The 27,973-nt window shown below is 37.2% G+C and overlaps 5 protein-coding genes and 1 pseudogene across 6 annotated transcripts; 3 read left to right on the top strand and 3 right to left on the bottom strand.

Annotated features, from left to right (window-relative positions):
- LOC114730345 (subtilisin-like protease SBT1.3) lies at window positions 1–2,686 on the bottom strand. Its single transcript, XM_028917401.1, has one exon. The coding sequence runs from the start codon at window positions 2,583–2,585 to the stop codon at window positions 267–269; it is 2,319 nt and encodes a 772-aa protein (XP_028773234.1). The 5' UTR covers window positions 2,586–2,686; the 3' UTR covers window positions 1–266.
- Window positions 2,687–8,725: 6,039 nt separating this feature from the next.
- On the top strand, window positions 8,726–11,978 carry LOC114730346 (alpha-L-fucosidase 1-like). The gene is made up of 3 exons (XM_028917402.1): window positions 8,726–9,459; window positions 9,686–9,925; window positions 11,100–11,978. Exons 1-3 carry the CDS (start codon window positions 8,918–8,920, stop codon window positions 11,776–11,778), a joined length of 1,461 nt encoding a protein of 486 aa, XP_028773235.1. The 5' UTR covers window positions 8,726–8,917; the 3' UTR covers window positions 11,779–11,978.
- A 1,030-nt stretch (window positions 11,979–13,008) lies between these two features.
- On the top strand, window positions 13,009–16,843 carry LOC114730355 (low-temperature-induced 65 kDa protein). Its single transcript, XM_028917414.1, has 5 exons — window positions 13,009–13,128; window positions 13,216–13,458; window positions 13,684–13,965; window positions 14,085–16,247; window positions 16,479–16,843. The coding sequence occupies exons 1-5, from the start codon at window positions 13,053–13,055 to the stop codon at window positions 16,529–16,531; spliced, it is 2,817 nt and encodes a 938-aa protein (XP_028773247.1). The 5' UTR covers window positions 13,009–13,052; the 3' UTR covers window positions 16,532–16,843.
- Window positions 16,844–17,352: 509 nt separating this feature from the next.
- Window positions 17,353–19,253, top strand: LOC114730281 (pentatricopeptide repeat-containing protein At1g55630-like; annotated as a pseudogene).
- A 2,790-nt stretch (window positions 19,254–22,043) lies between these two features.
- Window positions 22,044–23,026, bottom strand: LOC114730274 (heavy metal-associated isoprenylated plant protein 39-like). 2 transcript variants are annotated; one of them, XM_028917321.1, is made up of 3 exons: window positions 22,924–23,026; window positions 22,731–22,809; window positions 22,044–22,607 (listed from the first exon to the last, which is right to left on the bottom strand). In XM_028917321.1, the coding sequence occupies exons 1-3, from the start codon at window positions 22,930–22,932 to the stop codon at window positions 22,390–22,392; spliced, it is 306 nt and encodes a 101-aa protein (XP_028773154.1). In that variant the 5' UTR covers window positions 22,933–23,026; the 3' UTR covers window positions 22,044–22,389. The 2 variants fall into 2 exon arrangements, with proteins under 2 accessions (XP_028773154.1, XP_028773153.1); XM_028917320.1 differs by having other exon boundaries at window positions 22,731–22,812; window positions 22,924–22,932.
- Window positions 23,027–24,483: 1,457 nt separating this feature from the next.
- On the bottom strand, window positions 24,484–27,036 carry LOC114730273 (heavy metal-associated isoprenylated plant protein 31-like). Its single transcript, XM_028917319.1, has 3 exons — window positions 26,897–27,036; window positions 26,618–26,696; window positions 24,484–25,179 (listed from the first exon to the last, which is right to left on the bottom strand). The coding sequence occupies exons 1-3, from the start codon at window positions 26,909–26,911 to the stop codon at window positions 24,839–24,841; spliced, it is 435 nt and encodes a 144-aa protein (XP_028773152.1). The 5' UTR covers window positions 26,912–27,036; the 3' UTR covers window positions 24,484–24,838.
- Between the last annotated feature and the right edge of the window lie 937 nt (window positions 27,037–27,973).

Here is a 27,973-nt window from a genome sequence, read left to right on the forward strand (position 1 = left end):
TTTGAGGATCAAGCAACAATTTCCATTCTGTCGAACTTTGATGGCCCTTTCGTTCCCCTATGTCATATACTGCTTGAATCTGCAGATGGATTAGTTCTAAGCTGATGGGAGATGTAGGCACGCCAGATCATTATTAGAAGCAAAAATAACAAGCATTTCCTTCTAACGGAAAAAAAACTGGAGGCGGATTAAAAATTGCAGAAACAGATAGCTTATTGCAAACAGAGCAATCCTACAGAAGTTGCAAGAATTATTCCCAGCGAAACTCATGTTATAACTATAGGACTTCTCACCCTGTGAACTCCATCCTTCCAAACCAGACCTCCAAATTCAGGACCAGGTTGCCTAGATTTTCTTGTGAAGGTAACCTTGTAGGACAGGTTCTGGTTCTTGCTGGTAAAATGCAAGACGTCAGGCTCAACTTTAACGGAAGCACCCTTGAATGGTGAAACCATGACATGGTATTTGGAGTTAGGAGGGCCAACATTGGTGACAGTCCTGTGAACAGTCAGAGCTGAAATGGCTGTTCTCTCTGGAAACACAACTGAGATAGCAGGGTAATTTAAGTCCCCTGGACTTGCAAGAGAGCGCCCACAAGTTCTGTTCGAGTATTTAGCAAAAACTCCCAACTGGGTCCGAGATAGCTTCTGTGTACATAGGAAGTCGAAGTAATCTTGTGGCTGAATGTCATAGATCAAACCCGGGTCAAGGGCTTTTCTGGGGTTGATGTGTCCAGCCCCATGATCATATGGGGATGAAGATTCAGCTGATGAGGCATCTTTTAGAGGATTAAGAGTATTGTCGTGAACATAAGCTGTCGTCATGAGGGCAGATTTTATGGCGGCTGGACTCCATTCCGGGTGCTTTGCCTTGAGCAAAGCTGCAACCCCACTTACGTGTGGGCATGACATGGAAGTTCCAGAGAGTATGTTGAACTTAACTCTCCGGCGATCGGTAGCCAAACTAGAGGGTCCGATGACCCCACTCCAAGCAGCAAGAATGTTCACACCAGGAGCCACCATATCAGGTTTCAGAATCTCAAGGGTAAGAAGATTGGGCCCCCTTGATGAAAATGCTGCCACAACAGGAGATGGCCTAATCCCCAATCTTGTGCCAAGAAAGTGAAGACTTGCAGTGGCTTTCTTGCTAGTCAAGACATAATGCTTCAGCTCCTTGCCTTCTTTCTCTCCAATAGCAAGTGCAGGAAGGAGGTGACAATCTGCAACAAGTTCTTCTCCATTAGTTGCAGTATTTGTAAGAATCATTCCTACCCCTCCTGCTTTTTTCACCACCTGACCCTTCTGAACTCTAGGACTAATTCCTCTGTCACAAATCACAATTTTCCCTCTAACCTGTTTGGGATCTAAGGTTCCTTCCAAACACAAAGATCTAGGGTCAAGGCTGCTTGAGTTACTGCTTCCCATGTAAACCAAAGGGTATTGTTTCTTAGAGGAAAGCATTTTTCTTTCTCTGTAGAGTGATACTCCAGTCATTCTTCTTCCATTTCCAAGCTTCACTTTAGCAGGGAAATCTCTATCCATTGTGCTTGCTCCAACCGTAGCGATCCAAGGAGACACATTTGCGAGACTAATAGGGTCAGGCCCTGCATTTCCTGCAGAGCAAGAAACAAAAACACCCATCTCCATAGCCCCAAATGCAGCAACAGATAAACTATCACGGTAATAAGAGGAAACTCCACCACCCAAAGAAATTGACAAAACATTAACCCCATCAGCTACAGCCTTATCAACAGCAGATAGAATATCTGAACTAAAACACCCACCAACCCAACACACTTTATAAGCAGCAATTCTAGCTCCCGGTGCCATCCCCCTCGCTGTGCCATAAGCATAGCCCAAGAGATTAGCCCCATGAACTGGAGACCCAGCAACTGTAGCCGCAGTGTGGGTCCCATGGCCATCTTGGTCTCTAGGAGATTTGAACTCGCTTTGCTCGTTGATTTTACCCATTGCAGCTTCATAGCCGTGGTAGAACGCTCTCGCACCCACAATTTTTCTGTTACAGTGACGCTTTGTGAATCCTCGTCCAGTTTCGCAGCTTCCTTTCCAGTGAGAAGGTACGGGTCTCATACCCGTGTCGTTGAAGCTCTCACTCTCTGGCCAAATCCCTGTGTCTAAGACCCCAATAACGACGTCATGGTCAGCCGTCGTCTGCGACCAAAGGTTCGTGCTTTGTGCTGGTTCGAGCCCTAAGAACGTGGGGCTTCGTGTGGTGTGAAGCTCATACTTAGTTTCTGGGAAAATGGCGAGAACCCCATCGTCTTCCTCTAGCCTCTCAGCTTCCTCTTCGCTTAGTTTAGCCGCGACGCCATGGAATGCAGCTTGGTAGCTGTAGATTATTCTCTCTTGCTCCTCATTTTCAGCTTCAAGGGACTTACTCAGTACTGATTTCACCTTTGAGGAATACCATTCGAGGTGGTTGGAAAAGGCTCGAGGCATTGCGGACTTATCCATTTGGATTATGTAAGTTTTCTTGGAAATCTGAGCATGTGAAGGGAAGGCCAGGGTGAAGAGAATGTAGGTGATTAGAAGGAAGCCCATCTTGGTAATGGGGGTGTCGGCCATTGTTGAGGCCAGAGAGAAATGCGAGCTTCAGAACAAGATGAGGTGTAGGAAATCGAAGAGGGAGGGTATTAAAGAGGAGGAGGGAGGGTGGCGTTTAGATTGATTATAGAGTGTAAAGAGAAGTGAATAATTAAAGGAAGGTGGTTGTGTCGTGAATGGCCGAAGTTAAAATGGAGGGTCAAACAAGCAATGCAGTGACTGGTGGTGGGAGGGAGTTAATATGCATATGGTTATCTGACAACTACCACCATCTATTCCATCTCTGTCTTCATTCGAAGTTGAGATGGGTGGTAATTGTTGTACTTTTTTCAGTCCCGCAACAGATTATTGTTTTTTAAGGTTGTTTAGTCCATATCAAAATTAATACGCTTAATGCAGTACTCAAATAGTAGTATGAAATAGTAATACTGTTAAATATTACAATTTTTAATTATTTATTTCATAAGATATCTTCTTTCCTCATTATTTAATAGTACATATTAACATACAACCAACTACTAGTCCCCCCCCGGGGTCATTCTTAACTTTTTTTGGCTGAATCATTCATAATTCAAGTAATATGATTCGTTTATGTATGCTCTCACTTTTACAAGTTATTTGAATAGCATATGTCTCATATTTTTTGTATAGTATATGATAACTTTATAAGTTTATTCTTATTTATTTACGTGACATGTATGTCACATCTCACGGGGAATTTTATTTATTTTAATTAATATCAATTCTTTATTTAAATAATATAATTTTCCTCCTTTTCTTAGCCATGAGGACACACATAGACAGTACACATATTAATAAGGAAAGAGGCTTACTTCAGGCTAACGAGCATAGTAGAAGTTAGCAAGTCATGATGGACAATAATAGTAAAATGGAATGAAGGAATAAAGAAATGAATATGACAATTACATTGGGTATCATAATGTTTCATTTAGGTCCCAATGAGTAGCCATATTGAGTTATTGGGGACTTACCCAAATGAAGGACGGTTATGGGGGGAAAAACATTATTGAGATTACGGTTGCCCTCAACAACAAAATCAACCACAGTAGATAAACTATTACGTCTGATTCTTAATATAAAAACTAGTTGACTAATTTGATTAGATTAAAGAAATTAATTAGTTAAATTAGTTATTTGTGATAAATAGGTGTTGTTTTTTTCTAAAATATCCTTGCTAATAAAGTATATTGGCTATAATTACTATCATTAAAAAGACCATATTGAAAAAAAATGGATCAATATGAAAGACAAAGTGGATTGTGTTCTTATATTTAGAACCAAAATAAAAATTAAACAAACTAGTATATTGTTATGTTTATATTTAAATAGTTTCATTATCAATGGTACAATTACAAAACTACCGTGTGGATTTTATGTATTGTGCAAAGTTTGAAAGATAAATTATATTGCTCTTCACTTATAAATGGCTGGATTTGCTACTTATTTTATATTGATATTGATATTATTCATGAGAGACACAAGTCGAACGAAGAACATAATATTAACGGTGCGGTGTTTCGTGCTTCTTGTTATAAATATAAAAACTAATTTATAATATAATTTACACTGCAAACTAGTTGTAATATTTAAAACAGGAGGTAATGTTATAAACCCTAAATATCCTGCACTATCACCTGCAAGGAGGTGCAAGATGTCATTAGATTCTTCATTTCCATGTTATAACTAACATGGGAACTTCCAATGATTCAACTCTGGATGAATCATTAACAGACATCATCATTTTCTTGATAGTCTCAACAAATATATTATTCACACTTACATTCATCAACAAAAGCAAAGGCCGTCACATTCTTTCACATATTAATAATATTATTATTAACGAAAGACTGACTACAAAAGAGATATCGTACGCACTGACTCATATTATGGCATTTTCAATTCTCAAAGAAAACTAAAAGAAAAAGAAGGTAAAAAAAGTTCAGGAGTCGGAGGAAAACTTCAAAGATTCTTTTACGAGGGGACTCTACCTGTATGTTATTCAAAAAACATTTACCAATCAGAGTTCAATTGCGAGTACTAAATTGAAGTGTAAGACAACACTTAGTAATATTATTTTTCGGTACTCCATAATGTTAATTTTTCACTTACATTTATCACTCTAATGTTTGAAGCCTCAGTTAAGTTTTCGAATAAACGAGTAGCCCAGTTTTATAATTCTAGTGAACGATTCGTTCTGCTCCTCTCTTCTGAATGTTTAATTTCTTTTTTTTTTTTAATAATTGAAGAAGAATATAAATGTACTGTTCATTGTCAGTGAGTTGCTCCCACATGGAGTAGAACTGTAGAAGCGAATACTTAAAAGAAAAAAAATGTGCAAACGGAAACAAAAAAGAAGATTCCGTTTTAGTTCACAAATGAAAAATTAAATCTCCTAACGATACCAAATCCAAATTGACATAAGCTAAACTGTCTGGTTCTTGTTTTGCCAAAATTACTTCGTACAAGAGATAAAGTATCCTTGTTCATATTTATCCAAATAAATGAGTATGATGTCCACTAAGACGAGGAGCTTTTTAGTGGTAGACCTGTAAAGGCAAGATAAAGATATATCTTGAGGAACACTTATAATCTTGTTTAAACTTTCGAATCATTAGATTAAATGAAACTGAATTATATCATCTTTACGAAGTGGCGCCCTTTCAGATCAAAAAAAAAAAAGTGGCGCCCATTTTAATTTGATCCACCAAAATAAATGGAAATTATTGATGATCGATGCTTTCTGTACTGAACTTAAGAGGTTAGATACTTTTGCCCGCATAGGCACATGTTATTAATGACCCTAGTCACAATCATATCAAAGGAAATGTTACATCTTGTTTGATTTTTCCCTTTTCACAACACTTAAATCTTTTCTTTTGCCCTGATAATAACATTTTCATTTTATGATAATTCTCTTCCCTTAAATATAGTGCATGATTATATTCATTTTCAAAATCCCGTGTCACTTCCTATCATCTTATTTTGAACTGTTAAGTACCTAAATTAAAATTTTATCTATTTCGAATTCTTTATGAGGATTTTCTCAAAGATGATTCTTTTTCATCATACGACAATTGGAGTATTCAATAACAAACACTTTTTTAAATTTGAAAAAAAATAAAATGAGATATTCAAAAAGGAAAAAAAGGGGAAAATTGGGGGATAAATCCCTTGTTACAAATTTAATTGGCAAATGACTCATAGAATGATTGATTACATACAAAAAGATTAGTTACACATAAAAAAAAGTAAGTTGCATAAAAAAAATTGAATTGCACAGCCCACAAAGAAATATTACTGCATACAAAGAAAGATAAATTATATATAAAAAAAGTTAAGTTGTACACAATAAAAACTAAGTTACATAAAATTTTTAAGTCTTATTTATCAATTAAATTTTTAATAAGAAATTTATTCTAATTTTCTCAATAAAAAAAAACCCTCAGATTTGCAATGCGATCGAGGAGCTTGTCATAAAGGCGTTGGTGGGTTTGGAAATTTGCCATGGAAGGGAGGGCAATTTCGTGAAGGAACATGCTTGACAATAATTTAAGCTTTCCGAAGAAAAAGGCATATTTTTCTGTGCATCTTTAGAAAATATTACTCTAATCTGTAATATAAAAATTAATTAACTAATTTGAATAGATCAAAAAAATTAAGTTAATTATTTGTAATAAATAGGTATTATTTTTTTAAAATATTTTTACTAATCAAATTTATTGGTTTAAACCATCATCATTACAAAAATTATCTTAAAAAATTAAATAAATATAAGACATAAGATAAATTAAAATTTTTATATTTAAGATCAAAATAAAAATTAAACCAGCTTTCCTACTAATGACAAGAAGTAGTAATTTGAGTGGCTTTCATTTTTAGGGAAAGAGAAATAAATGGAAATTTACGAAAAGAGGACTGAGGGAACAAAAGCTATTTGGATGTGAAAAGAGGAAACAGTTGGTGGCATTTAATCGGGTCATAAAGACGCCTCAGCAAATCAAATGGTGTGGATCCAAACATTTATGATCCGCATTCATGCCTCCTTCACTATTGAAAGCTACTTGCCCCTTCAACCTCTTTAATTTATGTCGCATCTCCCTCTTTCTCTTCTTAAATAATTTATGTCTCATACTTCCCTTTTCATGATAAGATATTTTTAAGAAAATAAAAGTTTATTGGTGGCATTATTTCAAAGATAAATAAATTTGAGTTAAAGGTTGGAAAAAATATTTGAGTTAAAGGGCCCAAAAAATGTCATCCATTTTAAAAGGAGAAAACTAATATGCAGCTCGTTGTAGTTTTATCCCATTTCCCTTTTTAAAAAAGAACATCAGTTTCTTGAGGGATTAAAATGGCACTAGTTCTGATTCCTGGCATAGGAATTAATGTCAATAGTTCCAATTCTTAATATAAAAATTAATTTGACATTTAATTTAATTATAAATATAATATTTCGATCCATTTTACTTTTCATATTTATCTTTTTTTTCTCTAAAATAGTCTTTGTAGTAGTTACAGATGTTAAATATTTTATCAAATGGTATTCTAGCTTATACACATTATTAACAATAGTATTTAAAAATAATAATATTTATTTATTATAAATAACTAATTTAAATAGTTTTTTAATCTATTTAAATTAGTTAACTAGTCTTTCACTCAGAAATTAGACCAGAGGCTTTGCACACCCATGAAATTGGGTTGGATCACTTGATCCATGGGTCTTTGTGGGCTTCTTTTCAAAACGCTGGTTTAGCTGGGAAGTTGAAGTTAGGACCCATTCCACACGGCCCAGAACAGATAAGTCCAAAACTCTCATTATTATTTAAATAATTCAACCAAGAAAATCCTTTAAATAATAAAATGTGCGTATAAAAAACAAAACAAAAAATTATATGGACATTTCTTTTTTACTCCCTTCATAATTTTTTTCAAGATACATATTTTCTGATATATGTTCAGACTCTTTTACATAATACATGTCGTGATTTATGTCATGCTTTTAAAACGCTTCAAATATGTAATTTTCGTAGTTGAAGTAAAATGCCCTCCCACAATTTGTTTTTGATCGGGGCCCTCCCACAATTTACCCCCCAAAAATACCCTCGCACGTATAATGGGAATCTGTGTGTGAGAGAGACGTAAGTTTGAGATACATAAATGCACATAATAAAATAATTAGGCATAAATAACTTTATGTTCGATCTTTAATATAAGAGCTAGTTTAACATTTGATTTGATCTTAAATATAAAACTATAATTTATTTGGTCTCTCATATTTATCTATATTTTCTAAAGTAGTCATTACAGTAATTGTACATGTTAAATATTCGATCAAATGATAGTTATAGTCAATATACATGATTAGCAACGATATTATGAGAAAAGTAACACATATTTATTATGAATAATTAACTAAATAAATTTTTCAATCTACTTAGATTAGTCAACTAACTTTTATATTAACAAGTCCAGATAGTGTATGTTACTATTTAGAAAATAGTTCTTTTCCTCAGTGGTAGACGACTGACCCCATGTTTTTTCAGATAAACTAATTACTGTGGCTTATGTATGGACTCTGAAAACAGTAGCTGTTCTCTTCTACAAAAGAGACTTTTCGGGAGGCATAAACAAAGTAGGCAAAACGTGAAATTTCAGGTTTAATTTACGCCGAAATTCCATTTTTCTTTCAATTTATAATGAGACCACAATCCCAACAGAAATTTACTTTAATGTTGTAAACTCCTCAAGAAAAAATACACCCTTCAATGTCAGTGGACATGTCCAATCAAATAAAAAAATTCAGTTTTTAATTTCTCATAGAACTGTGCTTACATGACCACATCCTACATTTCACGGAAAAATTGAAAAGTGAAAACCAAGCAATTCATAAAATAAAACCCTTTTTGGAGTCCTCGTGAGACTGAACTCATAGCAGAAAACCAAATGAACCCGTGAGTGAAAACAGTGTGTGGGCAGCATGATGACAAATTAGATCACAAGTGAAAAACCCCAGAAAATGAGAATCAAATTATGCGGCTGATCCCCACTTCTTTAGTTTGCTTTCTTCCATTGTGTCTTCAAGAATCTTTCTTTTCCCTCCTTGGTCCTCCACTCACCACCAAAAACCATTACCCCCAAAAGTAAAAAATTTACCTTTCACATACTCGTAACAGTCACATCGTATAAATTAACTCTTAAGCTTTGTTTCAATCACATGATTTAGTCCTTCATTGAGACAATCATTGATCAAGTGAACTTTCCGTCACCAAACACACACACAGAAAGGGGGGGGGGGGAAGGAGACCACCGAAGAAGAAAGCTGAAGCATCATGGGAAGGCTATGGTTCTGCTGTTTCCTTCTCACACTGCTTCATCTCTCCGATCTCAGCATTTGTAAGCGTGGGCAAGTTGTAACCCCGCCATTACCGATTCTTCCCCTTCCCACATATTCGCAGCTAAAATGGCAACAGAGAGAAATCATAATGTTCCTCCATTTCGGCGTCAACACCTTCACTGACAGAGAATGGGGGAACGGTCGTGAAAACCCACAGTTGTTCAACCCTTCCGATCTCAACGCCGGCCAGTGGGCCGCCGTGGCCGCAGACGCCGGAGTGTCGCTGATGATACTAACTGCGAAACACCATGATGGGTTTTGCCTGTGGCCTTCAAAGTACACAGAGCATTCGGTGGTGAGAAGTCCATGGAAAGAAGGAAAAGGCGATGTTGTGCAGGAGTTTGTGAATGCAGCTTCAGCGAAAGGCATAGATGTGGGGCTTTATCTTTCTCCTTGGGATCGACATGACAGAAGATATGGAAATGATTTGAATTACAACGAATACTACTTGGCTCAGCTCCAAGAGCTGCTCAATAAGTGAGCTCCTTCCCTTATTCTATGCTCTCATTCTTCTTCTTTCCCTATCTTCACCCTGCAACCACGGTTCTTAATTAGCTAAGCTTCATTAAAAGCCTGGTCCCAGTGCAGAGAGAGAGAGAGAGAGAGAGAGAGAGAGAGAGAGAAATCCGTGATACAAGAAAATTGGATTGATCATATCTAAGGTTTTTGCCCAAATCATTTATGTGCATTATGTTATTGTCAGATATGGAGGAGTGAGGGAGATATGGTTCGATGGAGCGAAGGATCCAAAGTCAAAGAATGTGACATATTACTTCACAGAGTGGTTCTCAATGGTGAGAGAGTTGCAGAGCTCCATTAACATATTCTCTGATGCAGGTCCTGATGTTAGGTGGGTGGGTAATGAGAAAGGCTATGCCGGACAAACCTGTTGGTCTCTCATTAACAGAAACTCTCTCTCCATTGGCAACCCTAACATCGCTCGGTAAGTCCCACTCTCATTTCCCACTGTAACTTCACATGCTTTAATTTACTTCTCAGATATCAGTCCACCTTTGTCCCCACAACTCTATAGTGCTCTCCCATGTGAATTTAATACTACTCTACTTTCAGTTTGGTGCCTTTTTTTTTCTTGCTTTACCTAAACAAAGTGCACTAGCATTTTGGTGTAAGTTGTTCCTAACTTGCTCCTAAGTGATTCATCAGTTTCTGCATTAATTCTTTGGAAAGATATTTCCGGATGAATAAATAGTGGTGGGGCACTAAGCATTGAATTAAGTCTAGAAGGAGAAAGAAAAATCATACCTTTCAACTGTCGAAAGGAAAAAGGTTTAGTGGAGTTTTCGGCTTTGGTTGTCATTTATCTGTATTTCATATTGTAGGGTAACCTAGCATGTGATCTGATAAAGGTTAGTGGCTTGATTTTGTTTGTTTCACCTACTCTAATAATTAAGTTTTTTTTTTAACCTGAGATTAATAATTAAGGACTTAAGGTACATGCTTTGACAGTTTAACTTGTATTTAAAATAAACACAAAACTTAATTATGTACTGTGAAAACTGAAAACTCATAGTCAGATGGGGGAACGATTACTTTTGTGCTTCAGAACAACATCATGGATGCCTCTCAAATAAGTTTGAACTGTTTTAAGTTATGACATGAATTTATTACTGTCCACATGCCACTGAGATACCTAGATCATCATATTTTTAATTTTTCTGAAACTACCTATATTTTTATTTATTTATATTTTTTTGAATGTTCCAGGATACACTCATATACTTGAGTGGTTTGTTTCGCCTGCTTTGAGAAATTTAGGAACATTGTTTTGCATTTTGAAATAAACATTAAAAAAAAACTTGATAAGAACCCATTACCGACAATAGGTCTGGGAGACGAGTGATTAGATGAGACCGAAATCAGATATTGGTATTGATATGTCGGTAAGATAACTCATCATCGGCCTGAATTTTGCTGAAACCACAAATTTTATATTTATTTTTAAAACTCATACAAATAATTTACACATTGGGTTGGGCCGGACCCATAGCATGACGTAGCTGGGCCTGGCCTGTTAATAAACCGGAAATCGGATTTATTACTTTTCTTGCTGTGCAAGTTTTCGATCGTCTTCTTACGTGTGTTGATCATGAACGCAGCTATCTGAGCATCGGAGACCCGAAGGGAAGAGATTGGATACCAGCAGAATGCGATGTATCAATCAGAAAAGGATGGTTTTGGCACAAATCAGAATCGCCAAAACGACTCAGTGAGCTCCTTGATATCTACTACAACTCAGTTGGAAGAAACTGTGTCTTACTTATCAATGTGCCTCCTAACACAAATGGCCTCATCTCCGACAACGATGCTCGCAGATTAAAAGAGCTTCGAGCTGCCATTAACACAATCTTTCACAACAATTTGGCTCAAAACTCCGACGTTAAAGTTAGCAGCCAAAGAGGGGGAAAAGACGGTGGTTTTGGCCCAGAAAACATGTTTGATTCTGACCACTTGTGGTCGTACTGGGCTCCAATTGATGAACAGGAGATAAAGGAACATTGGATTGAGATTCGTGGGAGATTGAGATTCAATGTGGTTAGGATACAGGAAGCAATAGGACTTGGTCAGAGGGTCCAACGGCATGAAATCTATGTGGATGGTAAGTTGATGATCCAAGGGACGACGGTGGGTTATAAGAGGCTTCATAGGGTTGATGGGGGTGAGGTTGAAGCTAATGTTGTGAGGATCAGAATCACAAAGTCAAGGGGATTGCCCCTCATTTCTTCTGTTGGCCTCCATTTTGATCCTTTTTGGCACTCTAGATTTGATATATCTTGAAAATTCAACTACTAATGTTGAGAAATAAGAGCTGGGTGATTAAAAAAGCTGGGTTCAAACAATTTTGAAGTATGACCATCAATCTGTTAACTGCTTGCTTTTTGCAGTTTGGTGCCATATGCTCATATTATGCCTGCTGATTCTGAAAGTATTCCGATATGATTATAGATGACTGTTTATTTTGATGCTTAATTACTGAATTTTGCTGTTGGGTTTAATTATTTGTTGTCACTGACATACTTAATAAAAATAGAAGTAATCCCGTGTTGGTCCCTGAAACTGAAATGATATGTGGTCAACCTCAGAACAGTTGGCGTCTGCATAATGAAATTAAACAACTTATGTCTGATAAAATTTGTTCAGCTCTTTCATTGAGTTCAAACTTCAAAGTTTTTTGAATCTAGATCATCTTATGAAATGACTTCTTCCCCGAGCCAGTATTTTCAGCCAAGTAAGCAAACTTGAAAACATTATTGTGATCATTATTGATCAGGTCCTGCCGACAGACATTTAATGTATAAAAAGGACAAAACAGAATGTCATCCTGGCAATCATCAATCTTATTTAAATATAGATACTTTCTCTTTATACCTATTTATAGGAAATAAATAATTAGTTTACATAAATTAAGAAGACCAGTTAGTTATAACTAAATTAGACATCTAATTTTCTTCTGTAAAACTTCTTCATCAAAATTATTCAGCATATAATGATGGTTTAGTTGACTAATTTTATTAAATCAAAAAAAAGTAAAGGTTGGTTTTTTTTCATAATAAGATAAGAAAAACTCTGGTTTATAACTCTATTTATAAAGGACTCCCAGTGGTTAGACAAATATATTAATGAGACTCGAATTGAAGCAGAACAGGTGTCCGCGCATATTAATACAATGGAAAGCATGATTTAGTTTCTTGTTTCATTCGGACTTGTGCACCGAGTCAATGACTCTGAGTCATTCTCTTGGGCCCTCCTTCTAATTGTCGTCATCTTATTTTCTTATCCAGCCGACGGGATTATATGTTCAGTTGCATTGATGACAAGAAAAAAAATTATTAATAAAATAAAAATTCCGACAGTTTAAATATACTAAGTAATTACTCAACACGTGTCAGATATATTACACGTGGCTCCAATATTTAGATGCCACACTCATGCAAAGGTGGCAAGCCACAAGGTAACTGCCCTTTCTATAAACCACAAGCTTCTCGTCTTTGTTTCTCCAATCTTTTCATACCTCTGTTCCGTTCCTTGGATTACTCTGTTTCTTTTCAGTTATGGATTCTGGAGTCGTTCAAAGTCGTGTGCACGAGTCCGATGAACATCATCCTCACAACGTTGGAATGAAACAAGGTAGTAAGTAAGAACCTTACTATATTTCACCTTCGTTTGTGTTCTTCTCTTATGGCTTCTTTCTTGTTCTTAATTTTTCTTGTGAAGGGAACCATTATGGGGCGGACGAACACCACCATGACCATGAGAAGAAGTCGGTTCTGAAGAAGGTGAAAGCGAAGGCTAAGAAAATTAAGGACACGATCAAGAAGCATGCACATCATGACCATGATCACGATCACGATCACGATCACGAGCATCGCGATATCCCGGATGATCATGATCTCGAGGAGGAAGATGATGAAGATGAAGACATGGCTGAAAATAATCCTGAAGTTCATGGAGCCCCAAGTGAGTCTTTCTTCTCTGAATTTAAGAAATAAAATCCAGATAATGATAACTTTTAGCCTGTTGCTCTGTTTTTCTTTCTCTGACTATTAATGAAATAAAATGCTAGTCTTTGTCCCTTTTGAAACGCACAATAGGCTTAAGTTCTAGAAATTTTTCTCAGAAAGTGAAATTTATTGACCATAATGAAAGTGACAATCTGGATCATGCGTGGAATTTGGCGCGCAGTTTACGATAGTACAGTCCCTAAAACTGTGATTACCGGCGAACAAGTTCATCATCAAGATCCAAAGGTTGTAGTTGTTTCGCCGGGTATGGGAACCGATCAAACAGTGGCAAATGATTCAGCAACAAGAACATTTGCTGGAGAAGAAGGGAACGCAGGACGGCGAAAGGTCAATTTGCAGAGACCTATTGACTTGGAGGAAGATCCTGCCGCTCCTGGAACAACACGTCAGCCTCATACATCTTCCAATTATCAAAGCAAAGTCACTGATCCAACTGGGGCAGGTATAAAAAGACAAGTTAATGCATCGTACACTTCGGCTATTAATGCTATTAGCACCTATTAAGGTCACCTATTTATGCCCTTTTCTTTTCTTCTTCTCTTTTGGTGGTATTGCTAACAGGTGGTGCAGAAATACAAGTTACCCCAGTTCTGAAATCTTTTGCCGAAATGAATGTCCATGACGGGACAAAACCCCATGCTCGTTCTACTGCAACTCAAAATGCTTCTGGCACTCCTATAATGCATGAAGAACAGAAACACTACGAATCAGTGGGCAAACCAGCAAACCAGAGCGGCTATACGGCAACTCAATATCCTTCTGGTGCTCCTATAATGCGAGCAGAACAGAAACAATACGAATCGTTGGACGAACCAACGAACCAGAGCAGCTATGCGGCAACTCAATATTCTTCTGGTGCTGCTCCTATAATGCATGAAGAACATAAACATTATGAATCGCTGGAGAAACCATCGAACCAGAGCAGCTACACTCCAACTCAATATCCTTCTGGAACTTCTGAAATGCATGTAGATCAGAAACGCTATGAAACACTGGACCAACCATTGAATCAGAGCAGCTATACCGCAACTCAATATGGTTCTGGTACTCCTTTAATGCATGAAGAGCACAAACACCATGAATCAGTGGGCAAACCATCAAGTCAGAGCAGCTATACTTCATCTCAATATCCTTCTGGAACTTCTGAAATGCATGTGGATCAGAAACGCTATGAATCACTGGACCAACCATCGAATCAGAACAGCAATACCGCAACCCAATATCCTTCTGGTACTCCTCTAATGCATGGAAAGCACGAACACTATGAATCAGTGGGCAAACCATCGAGCCAGAGCAGCTATACTGCATCTCAATATCCTTCTGGCACTTCTGAAATGCATGTAGATCAGAAACGCTATGAATCACTGGACCAACCATCGAATCAGAGCAGCAATACCGCAACTCAATATCCTTCTGGTACTCCTCTAATGCATGGAGAGCACAAATACCATGAATCAGTGAGCAAACCATCGAGCCAGAGCAGCAATACTGCATCTCAATATCCTTCTGGCACTTCTGAAATGCATGTAGATCAGGAACGCTCTGAATCAGGGGAGAAACCATCGAACCAGAGCAGCTATACCGACAAGATCTCATCTGCTACCTCTGCAATTGCTGATAAAGCTGTCGCTGCTAAAAACGCCGTCGCTTCCACGCTCGGCTACGATGACAACAAAGATAACAGAGACCATGAGAACGAATCGAGGAGTGGAGAGAATCAAAGCAGCTACACAGACAAAATCTCATATGCAACATCTGCTATGGCTGATAAAGCTGCTGCTGCTAAAAATGCTGTGACTTCGAAGCTCGGCTATGATGACAACAACAAAGTTGACAGAGATAACGAGAAGGAAACGAGGCATGGAGAGAATCAGAGTAGTTACACAGCGAAAATATCATCTGCGACATCTGCAATAGCTGATAAAGCTGTTTCTGCTAAAAATGCCTTGACTTCGAAGCTCGGCTATGATGATAAGAAGGTTGACAGAGATAATGAGAAGGAAACGAGGCATGGGGAGAATCAAAGTAGTTACACGGAGAAAATATCATCTGCAACATCTGCAATAGCCGATAAAGCTGTTTCTGCCAAAAATGCTGTGACCTCCAAGCTAGGTTACGGCAGTGGTGTTGGTGACAATGCGAAAACAACTCATGAAGATTATCATAAAACTGAGGATGCTAATGCTTCAGGCGTGTCGGGGGCATCAACAGCGGAATATGGGAAGAAAATTACAGAGTCCCTGACCGAGAAACTGTCTCCAGTTTATGGCAAAGTTGCTGGAGTAGGGAGTGCAGTGAAGTCCAAATTGTCACCTTCTACAAATGAGGGAGACAAAGGGGTCTCTGTGAAGGAATATTTTGCAGAGAAGCTAAGGCCAGGGGATGAAGACAGGGCTCTTTCTGAGGTGATTTCAGAGGCTTTAAACAAGCGTGGAGGAGAGGCAGCAACGAAGGAGCATGGCGATCAAGGGGGGAGGAGAATGACTGATGTGATTTCTGATGTTATACATGAGAGGGATGAAGGGGTAGCTGAAGCAGAGCATCGACCTCTGGGGAAAGTGACAGAGTCTGATGAAGTGAAGAGAAGGTTGGGGAGCGGGGATGATAGTGAAAGAAGGTATCAGGAGAGTTATGAGAACAGCTCTGGCAAAGGCGTGGTTGATAAGCTGAAAGATGCGGCTGGGTCCTGGTTTGGCAAATCACAAGAGAATCAATCATCACAAGGTAAGCAAATTTTCATGATGTTCTAATGTGATACGGCACACTTGTTAGTTTTTATAATGTGATGGTTCTTTTTCTGTACTTCTTTTAGTAGTCTTTGGTTGGACAAGTGCTTGTAGGTTTAGATCAAGTTTAGGAAAATTAAGTCATAATTTTGGGCTAATCAAATTTTGTAAACAGATAACTGTAGTGTGGATATGAAATGCTGAGTTTCCTATTTAAACTCTGGTGCAGATACAGGGAGAGTTGAGAAAAGTGAGAGAAGGCTTCAGGAATCATCCAACTGAAGAAATATTGATTCAATACGTTCTCTCAGAGAAGCTTCTCCATCCACCAAGGACCTTCATACACATATATATAGTCTGCGTAACATATATATAGTCTGCACATGCCTGTACACTTGGTTGATGTAATAGTTTGTTTCCTGCTTTCCTACTCTAGGAGCTTTATAAATATCTATAAGATCATGTATAATTAAGAACCTCTTTCTTTTCTCTTCTGTTTGTGGATATATATGTGTATCTCTGGGTGTTAAATAGCAGGATGTCATTTTCCTTTTCTTATGTATCTCAGATTAGTTAGTACTGTGGTTTGTGCAATCCTCATGGTAGTCACTGTTATAGAGTTTAAAAGCTATGGGCGAGGAGAGTAATGAATAACATGACAGGATATTCTAATGATGGATTGTGTTTAACTTCAATGAAAGTAGAAGCGAGTGCTCTGAATTAGCATGACATGTAGTTTTTGGAGACTACCTGCAGGCTTTTGTGGAAACAAAACAAGCAAATAGGAGGCTGTTCAACACAACAGAAAGGGGTAAATGGTTTCTCTCGTCACTTAATTCTTAGGCCTTTTGCCTCATGAATACTGGATCCGAGGGCGGTTTTTCAACTTATGTTCGTTCATACCCGACGATACGATATCACATTGCAAGTCATTCATTACTTTTGTTTTGGGACCTCGAGAAATTGAGAATTATCGACCGTATCTCGCAATACGATACGATATTATGTTCCTTGATCTTTATTCTGTTGAATTTTTGGGTTCAATCTACTATATGTGCAGCTGGGTTCCCAACTGCATGGACATTCCTCATTTTTCTAGCACTATGGATTTGAAGCTTCCAGTGCAAAGAAAGTCCATTCTGTATCTGGGTAAATTGTATTTGCTGCTTATCTGTGGGTTGCAGAGATGATGGGTTTTGACGATGATATTTATAACTGTAGTAGGTCTAAGGTTGGTCCAAAAGTTTTCCTATCACTTGAATTTTTTTCGAAAGTTATGTGACCATTAGCATCAGGGTGATTGGATGCGTTGAGGAACCTTTGAAGAAGATGTGGAAACCTTCTGATATTGATTCTATAAGGGATGAGAGTTTCAATCCATGTGAGGAGGAGAACCAAACGCATTTTTCGCTTAGACAGGGGTTCATTGAAAATGCAAGGATAGATGCTAGAAAGGTTCTTGAAATTCAAAGCTTGATGCCAGATTAGTTTTGCATAAGTTGCATATAACACCGTCGGGGCTTCTTTTGAGAGAAGTTCTCCTTGGAATTTTGGAAAGTATTAATTGTAAAAATAAGTCCAAGTGTGCAAAATCGGCATATAAATTTTTCGTATGGTGTAGTCAGCATGAGGCATACGGACACAGCACTAACTCGTATCACTTAATTTTCGAGATATTTGCAGAGTGTGATAAATTTAAAACAATGTCGAGGCTAGTTGATGAGATGATTGACAAAGGGATTCCTGCAACCGCTCGTACTTTCAACATTCTAACTTGCAGTTGTGGTGAGGTAGGCTTGCCTAGGAGACTGGTGGAGAGGTTTATAAAATCAAAGACATTTAGCTTTAGGCCTTTAAAGCAGTCCTACAATGCAATTCTCGATGGTCTTCTTGTTCTGAACCATTATAAGTTGATTGAGTAGGTTTATAAACAAATGTTGCTTGAAGGGCTTTCCTCAGACACTTTTACTTGTAATATAGTCATGTATGCCAAGTACAGGCTCCGGAAGTTGGATCAATTCAAGAGGCTGCTTGATGAGATGGGTAGAAATGGCCTTTCTCCGGATTTCCATACTTATAACATTCTTCTTCATATTCTTGGTAAAGGCGACAAGCCACTTGCAGCTCTTAATCTCTTAAATCGCATGAAAGAAATAGGTATAGAGCGAACTGTTCTTCATTTCACCACATGGATAGATGGAGTCAGCAGAGCTGGGAATCTCGCTGCCTGCAAATATTTTTTTGATGAAATGATAAATAATGGGTGCATGCCAGATGTAGTGGCGTGCACAGTAATGATCAGTGGATATGTCATGGCTGGTGATCTTGACAAAGCTCGGGAAATTTTTTAATGAGATGATTTCTAGAGGACAAGTTCCAAATGTGTACACTTACAATTCCATGATTCGGAGGTTATGTATGGCTAGAAAGTTTGACGAAGCACTGTCAGTGCTAAGGGAAATGGAGACAAAAGGTTGTTGTCCGAATTTTTTTGTGTACAGTGCCTTAGTGAGTAATTTGAGGAATGCTGAAAGCCTACTGATGCCCGTAGAGTAATACAAAAGATGCTGAGGAAGGGGAGATATGCCCCTCTAGTTTCCAGGCTTAGAAGGCACCGCCGGAGATAGTGAAATAGAATATTCTCTGGCTGAGGCATTAGCTAACTGCTAACCAGGCATCAACCTGTTGACCTCGCTGATACCATCCATTGCTGCTTGTTTTGTTGGCAACCAGGATCAAGAAATGAAATACTTGATTCTACTCCCTATCTAGTTTATTATTGCAATCCTTATTTATTAGTGACATATGAAAAAGGCCAGTATGCCCGTGTTTTTTCAAAACGTGATGATATTGCTTGTTATTTGCGACATGAGAGTTTCTCTTGTTTCAAGTGTACTATAGCATGATTATTTGTTGGGTTGTTACAAGGTCTATGATCCTATTGCATTAACTTAACTGACAGACATGATAACTAGGGTAAAAAAGAAAAGACGAAGTAGACTGTCATTACCAAAGAAAAAAAAAAAAAACTAGTCTCCAAGGTTAAACCTTGATCTTGACTTGGGCGAGTTTGAATATAAATGTTTGTATTCTTTTTTCTTGTGAAAAGTGTAATGCAACGGTTTCAAGAAGTGGATATTGAATTTATGAATTATGAAGGTTCTTCCATTAACTATGATTTGCTGGGTGTCTTTATGTACTTTGGACAATGGATGGGTATAATAAGTGTGAGGCAATGGATAATGTGATAAAGTGACTAAATCTTTCTTCTCACTCTCAAGTATAGTATCTCAGCTCATGCGCTTCGACATTCCTCTTTTTGCCTTCCTCCCTAATGTCTGTTATTCTGGAGAGGATTATTTTTATTTCTAATGAAGCTATCCTTTTTTGTTTCTGCTTATCTTATGTCCGTGAAGAACCAGTCATAGTCACTACAATTTTCTGGTGGATTTGTCTGTGGCATTGGACAGCAATAGTCTATGGACTTAACAAGGTTTCGAGATCTCTTGGATGGATAAATGGTTTACAGTTTGTCGGTCAAAGGTTCATTGTGAATATTTGAGGACAAAGGTAGTGGCAGACGTCATAGGGTGGGTTTCAGGAGGTGCTGTGATTAGTAATGCATAATTTTGGTTTTTAGATCTAATGGTTCCAGGGTAAATTTAAGAACCAATGAGGTTTTCGAAGGTAGATATTTATAGTTCAGTCTACCAAAGAATTCAGACCTTGACAAATATAAAGCAAAGACAACATATTTGACTATTTGAGATTGTGAAGTAGAAAATCAACCTAGGGCCCGCTTGCATCACGCAACCAAGATAATGTGAGCTTATACTTTAAGCAATGATTCACATTGAACCAGCGACCCGGGGATCCTGTTTCTTAAATGGGGTGGTATCCAGTTTAGTCTGATAATAATTTCTCATATCTGTTGCATTAGTGGTATCTTGGAGATGCATATGGTTAGATCTCCTTAACATGATAATGTTAATTGAAGTAGCTTGATGGGGGCGGTCGCTTCAGAAGTTTATTCCTTTTGAGATTAAAGCGATGAGAATAGCATCACAATAAGTCGCCCGGTTGATTGGGCAATTCTGACCTTCTCTTTTTTAATTACAGCTAGAGTATCCTCAGACTTTGTTCAAGCTACATTCCGTCTTCAGATGATTTTACAGGCATACTCTTTCGCGTTGGATGATGCATTTAAGATTTCATTTCCTACTTTCCAAAGAAATCAATCCCAATATTCTGATATATCTGAAGCTGAAAATCTAAAGTGATTGGTTAGCTCCAAGAGCAATGGACTTGGTAAAATGTTCACTGATGCTTTCTTGACACTTGCTCAAGGTTTTTGGTTTGTTTTTCTTGGCCTAAGAGATGACAGCCCCTAGTCCACTCGAGGTGAAGATTGAAAGCACATCCCCTCTCCACTGTCAGCGTGAAGTTCTTATGGCACATTTTTCAGCTGGATACTTGTGCAGAGTCCAAACCAGTCAAAGTGCCGCAAGCTCATTTTGAACTGTAGCTGTTGCCTGTGCTAGTTTCGACCATTGCCTTGCACAGCAGGTTTTGTAGGTGCTTTTGGTGTTGTGTACAGAATTTTGAAGTGCCAAGATCACATGTCCTTCCATATATAGCTCATGGAATCAAAGACTCAAAGATGCCAGCTTGCCAAGCAGATATTCTATTTTTTCCATTCATTATAGGATGCCATATTCTATTTTATGGAGTGCATGCATTAATTTGTATATTTAATTGATGTTGTTTTGTGATAGGCTAACCTTCATCACTTGTATGCTGAATTTTTAATAATGATGATGATGATGATAAGATGGAACCTAAGATGGACCCATGCTGCTCTAGTAAATTAGTCAAAGGGAAAATGACCAAAAAAAGTTAAAAATTATTAAATTTCAAATCAGATTTGATAACATTTTATTTGGTGCTTGATCTGAATTTGTAAATAACAATAAATTTTTGTTGATATTTTTTATTTAGCATTTAATAATTTTAAACTTTTTTTTGGCATTTTTTCTTAGTTAAATATTTAAATGCTGAAGAAGCTTTTATGCCATTCCCTGTCATGACAAATTTGTGTGTCAGCCACGTGTTGATGCTCTATCTGCATTGAATGCAACCTCTGGAAGCGCTTTGCTACCCTATTTCCTCCTAAAGGGTTTGCTCATACAATTCAAGTTCCATTTTTCTTTGTCTACTACGGGATTGCCATTTTTTTCCCGTAAATTTTTTGGGCCACCTGCCATTTTAGGTGTTTGAGTGTTACAAGCAGGGTCGGCCGTGCTGATAAAATTTCTGAAAATAACATAATTAATCAAGGCAAATTCAGGTATGACCAACGTTTTGTTGCATTACATTGAGAAATTAAACTTCTAGTGATCATATCAACCAAATTCTTTTCCTTCAACACGCGTGAAGTTGTGAGGCGTAAGATTAACAAATCCAAAACGGAAAATTCTATTCATAAACTGACCATTTATAACCTAACCTAACCAAGTGACATGAGCAAAAGGATTAATGAAAGTGCTTAGCTCATCAAACAATCTTGTGTGTCCATGAGTCATCTCTCCCTCTCAACAGAATCATTTGAAGACCACTTTTGTCCCCATTCATTTCTTTTATCACTCCAGGGTTGGATTCCTTGGCCCCTTCTGAACTTTGGTGCCATTCTAGAAAATGACCCACAAACTCAAAAAGGATTTCGTGATGCCCAAATTTTCTTGACCTTCCATACCAACCTCTTTTCTTTTCACAAACATGGCAAAATCCATCGATATTATCAGTGCCAAAAGAGCCAATTGCATAATAAATTATTCCTTATTTCATACGCCACTAATAACTACATTAAATGCAAAATGAAACCCACACAAAATTGTCGACTATCTGAGTTTTTGCACTGCTGATTCTGCCGAACAAGAAGAAAACTGTGACCCTAGATTTTGAAGATAAACCCACAGCAAAAAAGAAAAAAAAAAGAAAGAAAGAAAGAAAAAGCTACGGCAATGCTTTTACCATATAGATAGCCATGGCTTCTGTGCATACGGAAATTATCAGAAAACTTGAAAATTGAAAAGGGGGGAGAATTTGAAGAAGACGACAGACAATATGTAATTATTGTCCTTTTACTTCTTCTCTTCCTTCTTCTCCTCTTTCTTCTCTTCCTTCTTCTCTTCTTTCTTCTCCTCTTTCTTCTCTTCTTTCTTCTCTTCCTTGGCAGGTCCAACGGATAGGATATCAATCTTTCCCACCTTCTTCAGCTTCTTCACTACTGCCACTGTGTCCATTTGGCCTATCACAGTCAGCTTCTGATCCTTAATATCCGCAGCGATCGAATCAACCCCTAATTGATATTAAAAAAAAAAAAATCACCAACCAATAAATCAGATGATTCCTGGGTTAAATTCCATTATTGAACGCAGAAAAATGAGTTCTTGTGTGAAGGGGAAGATGGAATTTCAAGCACCATAGATATCTGCAGCTGCTTCTATTGCTTTCTGCTTCGTCTTATCATCAGTCATAGTCATGACCTTCAACACCACCTTCTGCTACAGATCCAAACACAGAGGCAGAAAGAAGATGAAAAAGAAGGCTAAAGTGAAAAAGTCGAACTTTTCTGAATCATTCAGATAAATCGGATGAGAAAGGAAGAGAAGTACCTGAGCCATTGAAGGAGGAAGAAGAGTTGATGACGAGAGAGAGCAGGAGGCAAAAGAAGAGTTGAAAATTTGTGTGGGATGAAGTGTCTCGAAAGCGTAAGGTTTAAGAAGGAGTGACGTTTATGAGTGCGTGGGAGTGCGAGATTACATCTAAGAGAGGGACCCATTGAATGCCATTTTCTGTCTCGGCCTTTGGGATAGTAGCCGCAGGAATGTTTGACCTTGAAATAGCTTTGCGCTTTTATGGGCCTGAATCTCTTATGGGCTTCCCGATTCTGGCCCATGGCCCATTATAAGGTGAAATTTATAAATAGATATTTTTTATTATCAATGCCAACGGCGCGCATGCATGATCCTAAAATATTTCCTTGTCGAGACAAAAGTAAGTGTGCTTTTGAGTATATTTTATGATTTATAAATTAAGCTTTGTCTTCTTCACAACCTGGCAGCGGCACTGGTTTACATACTCACACGTATATAATATTTTTCCATTACGTAACAATGTCTGTTCTGGAAATGTTTGCAACTATATGTTTTGTCATGCCGTCCCAGAAACCTTTGAAAAACGACATATATATAATATAAAAAATTTAATTAAGTCCACTTGATCTCAATCAAATTTATCATCCTATATAAAACAAAATTATCTCTCAATTGTTTCCCTCATCCGTTTGTATTCCATCTTTAAGAATAAATTAATATATATTATATTCGATTATATTTATAAGACCTCGTTTGTAGATTATAAACGGGGTCTTATAATTAGGACTAGAGGTATTATATGACTATAATACATTGTAATGTTCCTCAAAAGAAAGTATATGATGCTCTTTTTTGTTGCAATAATGCTTTGAGGTACACTAATATATTTTCAATTTAATTATGCTACATTATGTCGGCCATTAAAAAAAATCCATTGAACAAGATAATTTGCAAGAACGTTTATATGTACTCGATCGCTGGTTTTAAATGTCTTAAAAAAATTGTTATTTTAAAGTCCAATACTGTCATTGTATATTTAGCGATCGAGATCGGAAATTAATGGATGATTTGCAGTGTTTTTGTGGTGAAAATTTGATGAGGAGAGTCGACTTCCAAGAGCAATGAGAGAGTATCATTTTGACCACCCTACAGTAACTATTAACTTTGTTGGATTATAATATGACCAGCTACTAGTATTAATTAAATTAAATATAACGTTTAGCTGCTAATTCAAATGTGACTGCTCTTGAGTCTCAATACATATAAAAGCATCCCAATATACCTTCTAGTATTGAATTGTATCGATCGACATCGCTTTTAACGAATATCATCTATTATTTGAATAGAAGAGTGTATTCAAATATATATACATATATATATATCTTTGAAACGTATAATGAGAAATAAGGATTAAATCATACATTGGTACATCACGTATTGTTAATTTCTTCTAAATTATTTAAGATCATTTTATGGGCTCTTGATCTGTCCAATTTGTACTTGTCACTCAGGATCAGAAAAAAGAGATGTAAAGGGAATCTTTAAAGTCCCTACGTTTGCCTGTAAAAGGGAGGATGATTTTGAACATATGGCCACCATATATATATATCATCGTCAGACTCAGATCCAACATTATCATCAGCTGATAAAGTTACAGAAAAAAGCTGGGTTGCCAAACCCCACCTGCTTCCCAAGCTAATTAATAAGCCATTCAAATTCAATTCCATTCATGGCTGGCCCACTCTCGGACGATCTTTTTCAAATTGAAACACAATTCAAAGAAGTTACAGGAGATGGACCAACCGACCAACGTGGTTTAATTTCATACGACATGGTAAAAACTTAGATAATACAATGGCTAGGCTTTACACAAATTAGATAACTTGCTTCTGTAGATCATAGAGAAATAGCTAAGCATTATGAGAAGGATACATTACATGAGGGAGCAGGCGTGAGGGTTTTCGTCGCTGAAGAGGGAAGCAAAGGGTTCATCGGAGGAGGCGGCGACGGAGTAGAGAGAAGGAGTGTGGAAGAAGGTGTGGACGCCATTGGAGGCCTCCGATTTGGAGGAGTCGTTGTAGTAGTGGTTGAGGATGTAGGTGGGGTACTTGTGCAACGACGTCGTAAACTGAGAGAGGGTCCCAGAATAAGGCCATGGCTCTGCAACTTTGCCGGCTCTCTTGATGGCTCTCAACACCTTCCTCTCTAACTCCACTCCATGCCCTCTCGCTGTTACCTTCTGTTCTTCTATCTCGACCTCCACCTCCTCCACTCCTGTGTCCATCATGTTCACATGTCATCATCGCTTTAAATGCTGTCTCTTATTTGTTTATTTCATGTGTATACATAAATTTAAGACATATCTATGTGGCGAACAGTTTACAATAAATTAGGTAAAATAGTGACATTGGAGAATATGAGGCAGCTCAATCTATAAAGCAGGACAGAGACAACACTTTTTGTGCTCCTTTTCAGATCTAGTTCAATTTCACAACCTCGCACCCCCCCCCCCCCAAAAAAATCTTCTAATTATGGTTCTTTTGTCAATCTTTCCATGTTGGATCAGTTTCTACTTTCTTAGTTCATCCAAAAAAATTTTTGGTAGCATAAGTATTTTTCTATTAAAGACAATTCCTTTTGAGACATTGTTAAGTACTAAATGTGAGCATCTTCTTGGGCAGGGATTCAAATTTTCATTCATTATAGAGTAGGTTTTATTTGGGTGCTGGGCAAGGCGTCACTTCCAGTACTTCTCTTCGCCTAATTCTTTCATGGGCTGGGGTTTCTCATTCGATTTTATTGAAGATGAACCTATAATACTACCTTCAGCCTTAATTATAAGATCTAGTTGACTAATTTGAAGAGATTAAGAAAAGAAGTTAAGTTAGTTATTTATAATAAATAGATGTTATCTTTCCAAATATATCCTTGCTAATCAAGTATATTGGTTAGAACTACCATTGTTAGAAGGACTAACTTGAAAAAAAATACATGAATATGATAGATAAAGTGGATTGGGATTTTATATTTGGACCAAAATAAAAGTCAAATAAGGTCTTTTATTAAGGATCGGAGATAGTATAAATCTATAATATTATAAATATATAATATTACCTTTGGTTCTAATTATAAGACTTTATTTGTAGACTGCAAATAAGATCTTATAATTAGAACTGGAGGTAGTATCATCTAACTCATCTCTAGTGTGTTTTTTTAAATAAAATAAAATAAAAGCTAGATCTCGAGTTTCATGCCAAAACATGGAACTCAAGAAGCAAGCTACACTATATTGACAATTTGACGCGGTGATTAGTGCAATTTTGATATAATTTATGTTGCATGTCATCTATTAAATTATTCATTGGTTTTTTTTCCCTTTTGCAGACTTGCTATATTGTCTACGTACAGAAACAAGAAATATATCTGCTAGCATCTACCAGTATCATTATTAACGCTAGTATTGGCCTTTTCTATATACTCTGTTTCTGATGCACCAAGGTTTTTGATGACCTCCCCAAACAAAACAAAAAAACAACATAGATCATTTGGAAAACCAAAGTGAATCTCATCATCATGAACAAGACTGGTAATATATGATGACTCTATTGGAAAGGGGTATTCTTTGTGTGTTGCGCTTTCTAAGCGTGCGTGTTCATTTTAGCACAAGGAAGCCCCACGGCATTCATCAAAAGCAAAAAAAGTTGGAAAGTACCTTTAAGCTTGAAGAGAGCCCTCTTTAACTTGGAGGCACATCCCTCACAGTCCAGATTCGGAACTCTTACCTCTACAGTCTGCATCATCAGATCCCACACTTAACACAACAATACATATCTAAATTATCCATCGATTTCTCTCTTGATGATCATATTTTCCCAAACTAGCTAGCTAGACCACACCATATTTTTTTTTCACATTGTACATACGTGCTTGTGTGTGCATGGAACACAGAGAAAGAAAGAGAAAGAGAATAAGGAATGAAGAACTAAATTACCGTGACCGTCGACATAGTGGGATTAGCTGAGAGAGAGAAGATCCGAAGAAGAAGAAGAATGGAATAATGAGGATAGCAGCGGGAGGAGAAGAATGGAGGTGAAGGGTGGTAACAGTGGTGACCCTTTGGCTTCGATCAAAGTGATATATCTGCTTAAACAAAACCCTCCCAAGCGTCCCTTTATAAAGCCTTGGGTTTTGAACTCCCCCATTCACGCGTGGAAGGACAAAACTGTCACTTACCCTCTTCCCGCTCTCCCCCTCTCCATTATTAATTATCACATATATCCATTCACTCGGGGGAAAAAAAAAGTTACTACACATATCTTATCTATCTATCTCATCTATATCACCCTGATCCTTAATATAAATCACTTGTAACCCATTTTGATATATTAAGAAATATGTCAAATTGATAATATTTTTTATTTTACTCTCATTAAAGTTTTATCTTTACATTTACAAATCATGTTCATATCTCTCCCTTCTTTCTTTCTTTACGATAATAATTAAATAAGGATAAAATTAAAAAGCAAGTATTAAATATATTACAAATAACTTATATCTATGGCCAAAACTTTTTCTTGCAAATGACCTACATTTAGAATCAAATTGGACTATGGTGCGCATGTATGAATATAAATCTTTGTGTATATCTCTGAAACTATTTGAAATTCCGATGAGGGGGCTGTGCTCTGTGTGTGCGGGGAATGATGGAATGCTTCATTAAATGTGAACAATGGAGTCGCTGTCTTTCTCTTTTGTTGTGTTGTTTGGACAGAAATTGAAAGGCTTTATGTCGTTTCAGATTGTGGCTGTAAAATGTTGTGAAGGACCTTTCTTCCACGCTCTATGCGGCTGCGGGTCGGACGTTAATTAGGCAAGTTAATTAACTCGTTTCATCAAATTAAATGATCCTAATTATTCATGCACTTAATTCCCCCAGCACTTTTGTATAGTCTCATAATTAAAGTGTGTCATTCACTTTTCGATTTAGAAAACGAGCTGCTATGATATGATTGTGTCTCAAGTGGGAGTTAACGGAATAAAACTCAATCTCATAAACAAATGAAATATT

Source organism: Neltuma alba, unplaced genomic scaffold (assembly GCF_004799145.2).
Source record: "Neltuma alba isolate B1F8T4 unplaced genomic scaffold, ASM479914v2 tig00012727_pilon, whole genome shotgun sequence".
In the NCBI taxonomy this organism is placed as follows: domain Eukaryota; kingdom Viridiplantae; phylum Streptophyta; class Magnoliopsida; order Fabales; family Fabaceae; genus Neltuma; species Neltuma alba.